The sequence below is a fragment of the Hibiscus syriacus genome, unplaced genomic scaffold (assembly GCF_006381635.1).
Source record: "Hibiscus syriacus cultivar Baekdansim isolate YM2019G1 unplaced genomic scaffold, ASM638163v2 tig00110893_pilon, whole genome shotgun sequence".
NCBI classification, from domain to species: domain Eukaryota; kingdom Viridiplantae; phylum Streptophyta; class Magnoliopsida; order Malvales; family Malvaceae; genus Hibiscus; species Hibiscus syriacus.
Genome location: NW_024062901.1, coordinates 6,684,200 through 6,697,612, shown reverse-complemented (window position 1 = coordinate 6,697,612; position 13,413 = coordinate 6,684,200). Strand labels below are relative to the sequence as shown.

General features: G+C 36.1%; 1 protein-coding gene and 1 pseudogene across 2 annotated transcripts; both read left to right on the top strand.

Moving 5' to 3' along the window:
* The first annotated feature begins 1,526 nt into the window (after positions 1-1,526).
* LOC120144972 lies at positions 1,527-3,533 on the top strand. 2 transcript variants are annotated; one of them, XM_039158896.1, is made up of 4 exons: positions 1,539-1,621; positions 2,290-2,358; positions 3,100-3,256; positions 3,334-3,533. In XM_039158896.1, the coding sequence occupies exons 3-4, from the start codon at positions 3,101-3,103 to the stop codon at positions 3,379-3,381; spliced, it is 204 nt and encodes a 67-aa protein (XP_039014827.1). In that variant the 5' UTR covers positions 1,539-1,621; positions 2,290-2,358; position 3,100; the 3' UTR covers positions 3,382-3,533. The 2 variants fall into 2 exon arrangements, with proteins under 2 accessions (XP_039014826.1, XP_039014827.1); XM_039158895.1 differs by lacking the exon at positions 2,290-2,358 and having other exon boundaries at positions 1,527-1,621.
* A 6,960-nt stretch (positions 3,534-10,493) lies between these two features.
* LOC120144971 lies at positions 10,494-12,197 on the top strand (annotated as a pseudogene).
* The last annotated feature ends 1,216 nt before the right edge of the window (positions 12,198-13,413 follow it).

Below are 13,413 nucleotides of genomic sequence, written 5' to 3'. Positions count from 1 at the left end.
CATCGATGCATGCAGGCTATTTTGAAACATCGAATGCTCTTCATGCATCGGTGCACTCTTAGTGCACCGATGCACTAAGGGTCCAACGGTTAAAATATTTGAATTTTACACTTGATGCACCGATGCACCTAGGGTATGCATCGATGCACTGACGCTCCCAACTGATTTTATTAATTGTTTTCACACTTAAACGACTCTATTGACTCCACTAATCATCCCCAACGTTCAGAATCATTTGAAGGAGTATTTAAATAAGCTTAGAAGCCATTGATCAATAAGAGAAAACAACAAGCAACTAGAATCAAGAGAGACTCAAAGAGAAAGCATCAAACTCATTGTTTGAGCAATTCAAGCCTATTTTCCATTCAATATTCATTTTGCTTTCAAGAACACTACGTGTACTCAATCATGTTCATTTTTTAGTGTTCTTTTCTTTGTTCTAGAATTGTGCAAATAATCTACCTTGTGAGGTTTTCCTTGTAAGTTTGCAAATTTGTAATCTTCTCTTTGAGAAAGAGTGTTCTCAAGAATTGGGGTATATTCTTGAGGGAGTTGTAAGGTTATCTCTTTGGCCTCAAAAGAAAGAACAAATTAGTGAATTTGTTGGAAAATCCTTAGTGTGGATAGCTAAGGTAGTGGACGTAGACTTTGGTTGAGAAAGTCGAACCACTCTAAATCGCTATGCAACTTCTTTCAATTTTCTGCAAAAGCTTCCACCAAAATTTTAATTGCCAATTCATCCCCTCTTGGCTGATTCTGTCGATCGATTAACTCAACAATATACATTTTATAAACGCAACTACTCGAACCCAAAACATCTAAGAAAGACAACGCTCTCTCAAAATGTTACAAATATAAAGATGTTTGGACATTGAAATGTTATGATTTGTTACAAATTAATTGGTTTGAATTATTTTATTTTTAAATTTAATGTATAATTATTGTCATACCTCTTTCAGATTTTTTTATTTATAATTCTTTCTTCAATAATTTTTTCGATAACTAAAATTTTCAATTAGAAAATCTCCGTATGTTTCTTTTCGTTGATCACAGTGTTAGGATTTCATATCTTTCGATTAGTTATCTCTCTTCACATGATTGTTGGTAGACTATATAGTCTGACAGAGTCAAATCTATTATCGATCGATCATATCTATTCGACTTTCTAATTCACAAGTAACAATCATAATCTTAAACATAACACTAACATTAAAAGTCTTTATATTAACATGCTAGATTAAGAGATTTTCTTCATATTTTCTCTTTTTTTGAGGATATACTTAAATTGTATGTGCAAAAGTTGATATAGGATCCGTGTGTATTTCTCTCGGAATCTTACATTTTGTTTAGCAGGCCGTATTCGGCCCATAGAAAATAAAAATCTGAGTTATTTTACAATATTTTGAATTTGGTTGATAAAAATAAAAGGATGTAATAGTTGGATGACCAACTATTAATTTTACCCATTCGTTTTGGCATTTTTGGTTATGATTTTCCTCTTTTCGTTATCCCACGAATGATACAAAGGCAATTTCCAGGACATATTCAATCCTATAAAGGCTCAGAATCGTTTAACATTTCTAGGGTTTTCGTATCTAAGGAGGAAGAACAAGAAGCTCAGGTTCTCTATCTATCGATCTTCTCTTTCGATTCTGAATTTGAAAATTAGTTTTTGATTTCCATTTTATACATGTTGCTTGAAATTCCCGTAAAAACATTTAATCGATTTCGGTAGTTCGTTTGAATTGATTGTACTAGATCTCTTGTACTAGATATTCGTTTTGGTCAAAGGAATCAATCTGCTGCTGGATAATGTAATCTAACTCTGAAGTTTGCATTCGTTTGAGATTTATGTGTAACTTAAAATTCCATCTTCTCTAGATGAAATGAAAATTGAGATTATAAGTAATTGCTTTTCGTATGCAAAAGATTTCTAATGAGGAGGCCTTTAATAAAGGCTTTTTAAGTTAGAATTCAGGTCTGTGTGTTGTAAAACATGCTTATTGAGGCTTCTCCTAAGCAAAATTTCAAACTTTATTTAACTTCTGAAAATCACTACTACGGCACGGCCCCTTTCTGATATCTGTTAGACCGGCTGGCTATTAATGTAACTTTTATACAAGTGGTACTGGCAAGTAGTTTTGCAATCCTATACTGTTAGTGCAAGTGCAACTGATGTCTGTTTGTTAGCAGAAATTCAATGTTAGCAGGAGAGGGGGAATAGTAGGCCTTTGGGTTTCTCTTGAGAATGAAATTTCAATTATTTTTTCTTTATTTTTTTGGGTACAGTTACAAGCTTACAATTGGGGAGGGAGAATGTTACGGTCAGGACTCAAACCCTGGACCTTGAGAGTACCGTTACTAAGCTTTAACTGAATGTTTTAGCTCGTAAAAATTGTTTCATAGTTGTACCCAAGATCTAGGACTAAATCCAACTTATACTAATTCTTTTAAGGGGTGGTGAGGGGGTGGGGGTGTTTATGGAAAAAGGGAGCACTAGCCAACTGGTATGTGAACCTCATGTCACTTACAGAATCGTCCGAAAACAGTTTAGAAAACAAAATATTGACCCACTGATTATATAGAATCAGGAAACCATTCTATCAATTAGATTGACATTGCTAAGAATCACTCTTGTGATTGATGGTAGTTCACACAAGACAGAATAAGGGAAAGATCTCTGTTTGATTAATTCAGAACTCAATATGGAGTTATGGACAAACAATATAGCAACTCAGGCAATGTTTCCAGCATATTTCCTTTAATTTTGTTAATTTTACTAGCAATATAGTAGCGTATAAACTAGCTCATTTGGGCTTATGTAGTGATGTTCCTAGAGTTTTTGATTTACATTTTTTGTATGATATTCATGAGGACGTTTTGAATGATGGTATGCTTTGTTAATTAATAAAATAGTATGGTTATTCAAAAAAAAGTCAAATCAATATTGATTATTGAGAGACATAATGGAACCTCGAAGTGGAAGCCCTTGAAATGTCATTTTTTGGAAGAGAGAAGTGAGACTGGGATGTTTTGGGAAGCTTTGAAAAGCTTAATTGCTTTGATTATCTATGACTGGAATTTGAACTTGCAATGCAGGATGTCGGAGGCACCATTCAGACCTAGGGAAATTCTTCTGGAGAATCAGAAATATTTTCAAAGCATCTACAAGCACACTTACCTGAAAGGACCTCACGACAAGATTACATCAGTTGCCATTCCTACTGCTTTGGCCGCAACTTCTTTGTTCTTCATTGTGAGTTTTTTTTTTACTTGTACACATGCCTTTCAATGGAGGGCCTATTTGCTCATGTTGTGCTTGTTATATTTCAGGGACAAGGAGTCTATAACATGTCTCATGGAATTGGGAAGAAAGAATGAGGCTTCCTGGACTCTGTATGGTCTTTATAGCATGAAATTGCTTGTTTAATAGCTCTAATAATGGCTTGGTTTGCACATTTCATTGCTACCTATGGAAATATTGAAGCTACCCTTGACGGGTTATTTTCGGTTTGGTTTGATTCTTTTGAATACTGCATCATCTGATTTTTTGTGTTTATTCCCTGTTAAGCTTGAATAATCTCAGTACATAATCAATAAGATTGTTTGTAATGTATGTAATATACATGTCGTCCAATGTAGAGTCAACCATCCAACATTCTGGTGTAAGATGAAGGTCCAAAGAATGTATAGGTGTGCCGTGCAGAATGGAAACCTTGCGTTTTTCAGTTGACTTTCCAGTCACAGGCCTGCATTGAAACCATCTCATCGAAAGTCTCCGTCTAAGTTCTAACACATCCCCAAGCCATCCCTCAACGTTCTTTTTTTCTTTTTGATAAATCTAGGTTAAGTATAAGGTAGTATCTGTTTTAAAGATAGTTTTTAATCTCTTGACATTAAACGTTTACATCTCTAACATTCATGGAGCTCAACGTTGAATCATGGTGGAGCTTAACGTTGAATCATGGTGAAAGATGGTGGAAGGGGAAATCATTTTTTGAGCACTTTTGAACATACAAACTGACGTGATTAACATATTGATTATTAACATATATTAATAAAAAAAAGTTAATTGCATCATGTCTTAAAACTATAATTTTTATTTTAAATTAATCTTTAAACTTTTGAATATTTTAATTTCACCCTCAAACTATGAATTTTTTTTATATTAAACCCTAAACTTTTGAACATTCTTATTTTATCTGTAAACTATAACATTTTTTTTAAATTGGTCCTTAAACTTTTGAATACTCTAATTTCATTCTTGAATTAATCCAAATATCTAATTAGTTCCAATTATAGTTTGACATGAATTTCGTTTTCTTGAAATATATAATAATAATATAACTTTGTCTAACCATTTTATTAACAATATATGTGATTAGAATATACAAATAGTTTGAGATGAAATTAGAATGTTAAAAAAATTTAGAGACCAATTTAGAATGATGGTCATAGTTTGGGATGAAATTTTTCATATAAGGAAGGGACCACTTGTGTACTGTACCCAAAAATAATTACAGCTAATGGTAAAATTAATTAATCAATTAATTAATAATGGCTCCTGGGGATGGAGGGGGTCACAGTCGCACAAGCCCCGATGAGAAAAATAAAGTTTTATAAATTCAAAGAAATCGTCGTCAATGATAATATCGCCACCTAAAATATCTAGCGCTAAAGTATTAACCAAACGACAAGTGTCACTGCAAACTAGTTCTCAGCCACAAATTTTAACTTATTTTAACATTCCACCAATACATTTATTTAATTTTCTTGGTTAGTTGCACCAAGGGCCGCAGCATTAATGGTTCTCAAACTTTATAATATGTTAATTAGAATATTAAAATAATATTATCATATTAATTAGTTTTTTCAAATTTTAATAATTAATTTATAAATTAAATGATATTGAAAGTTTTACGTAAATATGTTTAAAATATATAGCATAAACTAAGTGATTTTTAGGATTTGTTATTATTCGTTATGGTCATAAGTTTGAGTATTGCGAATACCAAGAGTATGAGCGTTAATTATCAAATGATTGAGAGTTATCTTTAAATAAATACTACATTATATTTATTTTTAATAGTGAAGTGATTATAATGTAATATTTATTTATAATTTTCTTAATCAATTGATAATATACCTTGCATACGTAACCACTCGAGCCAGGATTTCTAGGTAAATCATTCTTTTTAACCACTATGATCGCTTGATGAGTTCAAAGTTCATCGAATTTAAAGTAATTCTTTTTTATTAGTTTGTAGTGCTTATAAAACAATATATGGCTATAATTTACCAATAATAATATACATATATTTTGCAAATACAACCGCTAAAATATGAATCTTGATTATTATTATTATTACTTATTATGATGATTGCTAAGTTGAAGTAATGACTTGATTGATACGATATTAATATCCGAAAGATTCTTGTATAATGTCTTAAAGTTAGGGACATGTATTGCAATTAACCCAAACTCTTAAAGAAACTTCGTCTTTACCTTCGAAGCCATGCCACCCTTTCGTTTTCACCTTTTTTTTCAACTACTTTCTTCGTCCAATCAATTGCAGGTTTGACGTCATGTAAATAATGAAGGCGTGTTGAGAAAGAGAGTTAACAATGATTGTACAGAAAATGTATCTTGCATTTACAACATATCAGTTGGTGATTTATACAAGTTTGTACTGCTGAGCTGGTTCATAACTGCACAGCAGTTGTAACGACCTTAACCAATTCTTAACAACATCTTAACAGCCTGCTAACCACTCTAACCATCTCATGCATGTACTCACACCATCATTCATACATACATACATTCACAGTTATTATTCTAATATTCTCCCCGCTCCTTCAACTCTTTCTGTCTTCATTGACAAGGTAACACATGCATTTGATCCCTGAAAACTTCAAATGCTCCCTTTGTCAATGACTTGGTGAATCCGTCCGCCACCTGGTGACATGCTGGAATGTAGTTCACCTGAAGTTGTTTGGCTACAACTTTCTCATGAACAAAGTGCACATCCATATCCACATGCTTTGACATCGCATGATATGTCGGATTTGTACTTAAGGACACCGCGCTCGTGTTGTCACACCAAATAACAAGTACATTTTTACTTCCTACTCCTAGCTTACCCAACAAGGAACTTATCCACGTAACTTCAGCAGCAACCTCGGCAACGCTACGATACTCTGCCTCTATTGTAGATCTGGAAACTGTTTTTTGTTTCCGCGAACACCAGACAATAGGACACGCACCAAGGAACACTACATGTCCAGACACAGACCTTCTGTCATCAAGGCTGCCACCCCAATCAGCATCAGCAAATGCCATCACTTCAAGTGATTTGCTACCTGCACCAGCAAATGTAAGACCATAATGCATTGTTCCAGCTAGATATCGAAGTATCCTCTTCACTGCAGCTAGATGCAATTCACGTGGAGCATGAATATACTGAGCTGCTTTGTTTACACTGAATGCCACATCTGGTCACGTGTGACAAACATATAACTGCGCTAACAATGCTTCGCTATTCTTGAGCATCTATCAATAACTCTCCAGCTTTCTGAGTCAACTTTGGTGACCCTACCATCGAAGTAGCAGTAGGTGTGGCATGTAGTAAGTTTGTCCTCTCTAAGAGTTCAATTATGTATTTCTTTTGAGACAACACCAAAAAATCCTTTCTGCGTTTGACTTCAATACCCAAGAAGTAGGATAATTCCCCTAAATCCTTCAAGGAAAATTCCTGATTCAAAGCTTGCACCACATCATCAATAACACAAGATGAACCACCTGTAAGTATATAATATCATCCACGTAAACAAGAATGTATGTACTACATCCTTCATCATCTTTAATAAAAAGTGACACATCAGCTCGAGACTCATTAAAGCCCAACCGAATCAAACTGGCTTTTAGCTTGTCATGCCAGTTTCTTGGTCCTTGTCTCAATCTATACAACGCTTTATTAAGTTTGCATACAAGCAAACTACCATCATCTGCATATTCCTCGAAACCAGGTGGTTGTTGCATGAACACCTCCTCTGTTAAATCACCATTTAAGAATGCATTATTCATATCAATTTGTCTCAAAGGCCAGTTCTTTGCAACTGCAATTGAAAGTACTGTATACAACGTAGGAAACTTAACAACAGGACTATAAGTTTCTTTAAAATCACAACCAGCAACTTGTGAATACCCTTTGGCCACAAGACGTGCTTTGTGTCGTTCAACTGACCCATCTGGTTTCTTTTTAACCCTAAACAACCACCTGCAACCAACAACCGCACGCCCTGCAGGCAGTTTAACAAGCGACCAGGTATTATTTCTTTGCAATGTAGTAAACTCAGCTTGAACAACTTCTTTCCAGCTGGAAATTTTGACTGTTTCATAAATGTCACTTGGAACTTCATTAGCAGGCGCGATCATATAAGCTTTTGGCTTGAATATGCCGCACTTACTTCTTGTCAACATTGGATGTCTGCTAATTATAGCATCATTCATATTTTCTGTATCGCTAACATGATCTTGTTCAGCACCAACAGTGTCTTGATCACCTTGCGAAACTTCACCTGATGCTTGATATTCAGTGCCTGGTACACCATCTGCACCTTCTATCATTCCAGAACCAGAATTGACCCCAGGCAAATTACCAGGTGAACTACTTGAGCTGCCACTACTACTGACCACTGAAGTATGACCAGCTTCTTCAACTCCTCTTTCACTAAGCAATTTACTTACATCGGTTACAACTTGTAGAGAACTGGAACATCTCCTTATTTTAGATGAGGAAACCACATAACCACTCTTTCCTGCAAAGGGAAACTGCGTTTCATCGAACACCACATGCCTAGTTGTATAGACCATGTCATCTTCAGCAAGGCATTGAAAGCCTTTGTGTTGCATACTATAGCCTAAGAACGTGCAAGGCGTTGACCTAAACTTTAACTTGTGCTTTAAATAGGGTCTCAAATGAGGAAAACAAAGACATCCAAATACCTTCAACTGCCCATAATTAGGTTTTTTGCAATAGAGTTTCTCAAATGGTGAAACTCCTTGTAACACTCTTGTAGGAAGCATGTTTATAAAGTGTACGACAGTAACTACTGCATACGCCCAAAACTTAACTGGCATGGAAGTTTGAGAAAGTAGGACTAGAGCAAGTTCTATCACATGTCTATGCTTACGTTCGACCACTCCATTTTGCTCCGAGGTATGTGGGCAGGTAAGTCTGTGTTTGATGCCTTTATTCAACAAATAACTCGACAGCCTGCGATACTCCCCTCCCCAATCACTTTGAACAGCCTTTATAGGCAGATCAAACTGAACTTGTACCATCTGCTGAAACAACTCAAATGCATTAATCGCTTGAGCCTTATCTTTTAACAAATACAACCACGAATGCCTGGTACAAGCATCAACAAACATTATATAGTATTTGTAGCCATTTGAGACCACATGTGAAGGTCCCCAAAGATCTATAAATACTAGCTGGAAAGGAGTTGCATACACAGTTGTAGATTCATAAAATGGTAATTTATGGCTTTTTCCGAGGTGACATGCAACACACGTTTTATTGGTACTTGAAGGCAGAATTACATTCAACTGCTTACAAACTTTTAGTAGGCTATCATGCGATGGATGTCCCAAACGCTGATGCCATAACTCATACACAGTTGTAGACAACTCTGTCGCATAAGCTGCTGTCTTAGAGCTATCTTGAAGAGATGAACCAACTGCAAAATAGTATAAACCACCATCTTCTTTCCCTCGAAGCAACACTGCACCAGTCCTCCTATCACGAACGCAGCACTCATGTGCATGGAATTCAAAGAAAATGTCATTATCCCTAGCAAGCTTTGACACCGAGAGTAAATTTTTTGTTATTCTCGGTACATGTAATAAGTCAGTTAGTAGCAATACTCGAGAGGGTATATACAAGGAAAATTGCCCAACAAATTTAACATCTAATGTTACACCATCACCAACAGTTAATTTACCTGGATTGGTGAAATCCATAGGTTGAGAGACATTCATGCCATCAGCCGAGACATGGTGAGTAGCTCCCGAGTCCACAACCCACTGTTCACGAGTTACCTGTGATTTATGAAGATTGGACTTTTGACTCGCACCACAATCACATCCAGCATCCTTACCATTATTATTATTAGCAGCATAATAAGCAGTGCTCGATTCATTTTTGGAGTAAGAATTAGTATTAGCTGTAACTCCAGGAAAGTCTTCATCGAAGCGATACCAACATCAATTGACCAAATGACCATTCTTCCCACACAATTGGCATTGCAACAGAGCTCTACCTCGTCCTCGACCAGCTGATCGCCCACGTGAATACGCCTGACGAGATGTAACAGACCGCTCAGTTTGATCTACATCTTTACTGGATATTTGACCCTGAGCAACATGAGCACTTATGGAAAGTGACTCAAGTGGATCACAGAACCCAGCTAGTTGAGTTTCAGCATCCAACAGCATGGTGTAAATAGCATCAAGAGAAACCGATTCTCGCATGGTAGTTATGACTGCCACAAACGGTTGATATTCGCGAGGCAATCCCTTCAAGATACTAGCAACTTGGACTGCCTGAGATACAACACTGCCACACGATGCTAGAGCATCACATACCTCTTTTACTCTAGTGAGGTATACTCTCATCGACTCATCTCCCTTTTTTAATGACTAGAGCTTGTAATGCAAGCTGATGACAGCAGTCGTGGATCTATTCGAGAAGAACTGGAGCACCGTGCTCCAAACTGCTGAAGCAGTTTCAGCTCCCACAAATTGAGGCAGTAACTGAGGACTAATCGTTGACAACAACCAGGATGCTAGAGTGTTATCCTGCGCAATGAACTCTTCATACAGTTCATTTGGTACCTCTTCACCGACTTCATTGCGCACTGTCTGTGATGGAACAGACATCGAGCCAGTGAGTAGCCTTTCCAATCTGTGGCTACGAACAGTGAGCAACACTTGTTGCTTCCATAGCAGAAAATTTGCTTCATCAAGAACAACATTAACTTTTTTATTGGAGAATGTATTCCTCGACACATTCTCCATGGAAGATATCAACCGATCAACATTCATGATGGATCCTTCTTTCTTTTCTTTTTAAGTAGCGAAAGCACAAGAAGATTGCCCGGATCGACTAGCGAAAGATACCATGTTGAGAAAGAGAGTTAACAATGATTGTACATAAAATGTATCTTGCATTTACAACATATCAGTTGGTGATTTATACAAGCTTGTACTGCTGAGCTGGTTCATAACTGCACAGCAGTTGTAACAGCCTTAACCAATTCTTAACAACATCTTAACAGCCTGCTAACCACTCTAACCATCCCATGCATGTACTCACACCATCATTCATACATACATACATTCACAGTTATTATTCTAACAAGGCGCACTAGCCATAGACTTTTCTAACCTAAACCCAATTGGTGCGCCTCTTTTACGCTCTTATTATATATATATACACAAATGGTCTTTGTTCTAATCATTCATCTAAACAATCTTCGATTCGAGAAGAATTTTTTGATCATCTTCTGAGTTGATCATTTAGTGTAGGTTGATCTGTAGTCTTTTGGTTTTTAAAGGCTGGAACCTTTTACGCGAATGACAAAGGTTTTTCCCAACGCCAGTTTTACCGTCGGTGATACCGCCATCTACGAGAAGCCATCGCAGCGTAAGCTGTTATCGGCAGCGGAAATGAGGGAGGAGACGATTCTAACCGTCTGGAAAAAGTCATTGCTTTTCAACTGTAATGGCTTCACGGTGTTTGATTCTAAAGATGATCTCGTTTTTAGGGTTGATAATTACATGGACTGCAACAAAGGTGAAATGCTTCTCATGGATGCCAATGGAAACCCTCTCATTACCATCCGCCGTAAGGTAAAACATTATTTTTTTTTCTGGGGAAACTATGTATTTATCAACCACCTATTTTTACGGTTCTTTTTTTATCATTATATTATTTTTTAAACTGATGCTTAATGTTACAATTTGGTTTAACGATATCCTTATGTTAATATGATCAGAAAATGAGCCTCGGAGATCACTAGTTCGTTTACGAGGGTGAAACCATGGTGAACCCCAGATTTTCCGTTAAGAAATATATGAACATCATGAACACCAAGTGTTTGGCTTACGTTAACAATCGGAGTAACAGTGTCATGTACGAGATTGAAGGCTCCTATTCGCGACGAAACTGCGCCGTGTACGATGATAAGCGGCGGCTAGTGGCGGAGATCAAGCGGAAAGAAGCTGTCGGCGAAGTGGCCTTTGGAACTGATGTCTTCCGCCTTATTGTTCGGCCGGAATACATCGGAACGGAATCCGCCATGGCTCTGCTTATCCTTCTTGATCAAATGTTCGGATCATCGAAACGATGAACTCTCTTTTCATCTCTAATTTTCTTCAGCCAAAAAAAAAAAGTAATTGGAAAGCTAGCTTTCTAGATCGATCAACTCTTCAACTTATCTCTTCAAATTTAAATATAAACACAATCCTAAACCTAATTCACCTCTTCAATTTTCCTCAAATTCTTAAGAAAAAACCCAACTTTGAAGACGGAAGACTCCATGGAAGCCATTGAACTACACTTCTTGTGTACAAAAGTTTACACGTAGTACAAAGATAAGGGTTGTGATCTCCGACGATGTCACAAAAGTCACTTCAATAGAAGAATCCATGGGTGCCTATGGCTTGCAATTGTGATTTCTTTTGGTGCCAAGAAATCATCAAGGGTAAGCTGAAAGTCACAAAGAGAGCAAAAACAAGCAAAACCATCCCATCGAATTTTGGAAAATTAGCAGCTACAATCGTGAGGATGAGTAGCTGGTGTAGGCGACAGAGCTAGAGGTGCTTCCGGTCATAGGGGTGGTTAATCTCAAGGCTCGATTTTGCACATTTGTTTTATGAAGGTTGAAGAACGTTGGATTAGTATAATCCGAACAGTGATAAATATGAACAGACAATGGATTCTTACACCCTTAGCAATCGTTTATAACTTCCTCGTCATGGTTTTCAACGAAGAACGATGGATGCTGATGCAAACAGGCAAGGAAATCTAAAGAAACGGATACTTGAAGCAAAGCACAAGTTCCATGCAGATCGAAGTCACAGAAATCACAACGATAACCGAATTTGTTGAATTATTTTTGATATAACGAAAAGGGAGAAGTAAGTATAAAATAAAAAGTAAATTTTTAAAATTAAAATTAGAGCTTAATTTTTTTTTTTCACAAATCATTTTATATTTTTCAAAAAATAAATTTTCAAATAGTTTTGAAATATCAAAAAGGGAGATTATTGAATTAAAATTTTAATATAATAATAATTTGAAAATTTGATTTTAGACTCGATCCAATTTGTCAAAAGTTTATAAAAATAATCCAAAGTCCAAATTAATTTGAAAATTATGTTTCAAATGTTTTCCAACTTAGTTGAACCTTTTCAAAAACATACTCGATCATTTTCATGATTTAAATTTGAGTTTTCAAACATTTTTGGCTGAAAGGATTGATCTCTCAACAAAAGAATTGATTTATTTGACCAAAAGATCGATCTCCTTGAAAAAATTGATCCCTTGGACTCTAGCAAGTTTTGGCCCCGAATTTTTCCCAAATCTAAAACTCTAAAAATTAGAAAATTTCCATCGAATCCCTAAAATTTATTTCAATGATTAAATTGCTTTTTTTTAATTTTAGTGATCATCTTATAAAAGGAGAAAATTTTGGTCCATCTCGGAAAACCTAAGAAATATAATGACTTAAGAAGCTGTTAGCCCTTTTTTCTTTATAACACAACTTTCTTTTTTTAAAGGCTTAAATATAAAAAAAAATGTCCAACGTATTTCCGTTTTTTCAGTTTAATTTTTAACATTTTTGTCGTTTCAGTTTGATGCCTAATATTTTATTCCGTTATTTAAAATGGGTTATGTCATGACAGACCGTTAATTTTTTCCGTTAAGTGACATGTATCACAATCTGATAATTTTAAAATTTTATTTTTAAAAATAAATATTAAAAATATTCTTATATTTATAAAAAATTCCTTATTTCTTTTAAATTACAAAAAAACCCTAACTCTTAACACGGAAGCTTACACAAGGTGGCGAGAGCGAGAACGGCGACTACGAGGTGACCCATCGGCTGAGTTTTGAGCGGACGACGACGAGGAAGTTAAATATGGCGGCGGTGAGGCGAACGGAGGTCCGAGGCAGCCGGAATCGTCCAAAATCTGAGGCGTTGGGTGGGTTTCCGGCGAAACTTCAAGGGCTCGATTCCGACGAAAGGTGAACTGCAACGGCTATCACAAATTATTTTAGGGGTTTTGAGATGACCGCGAAACTCTTGTTTGACAAGGCTTGTTATTCCAAGTCTACTGCT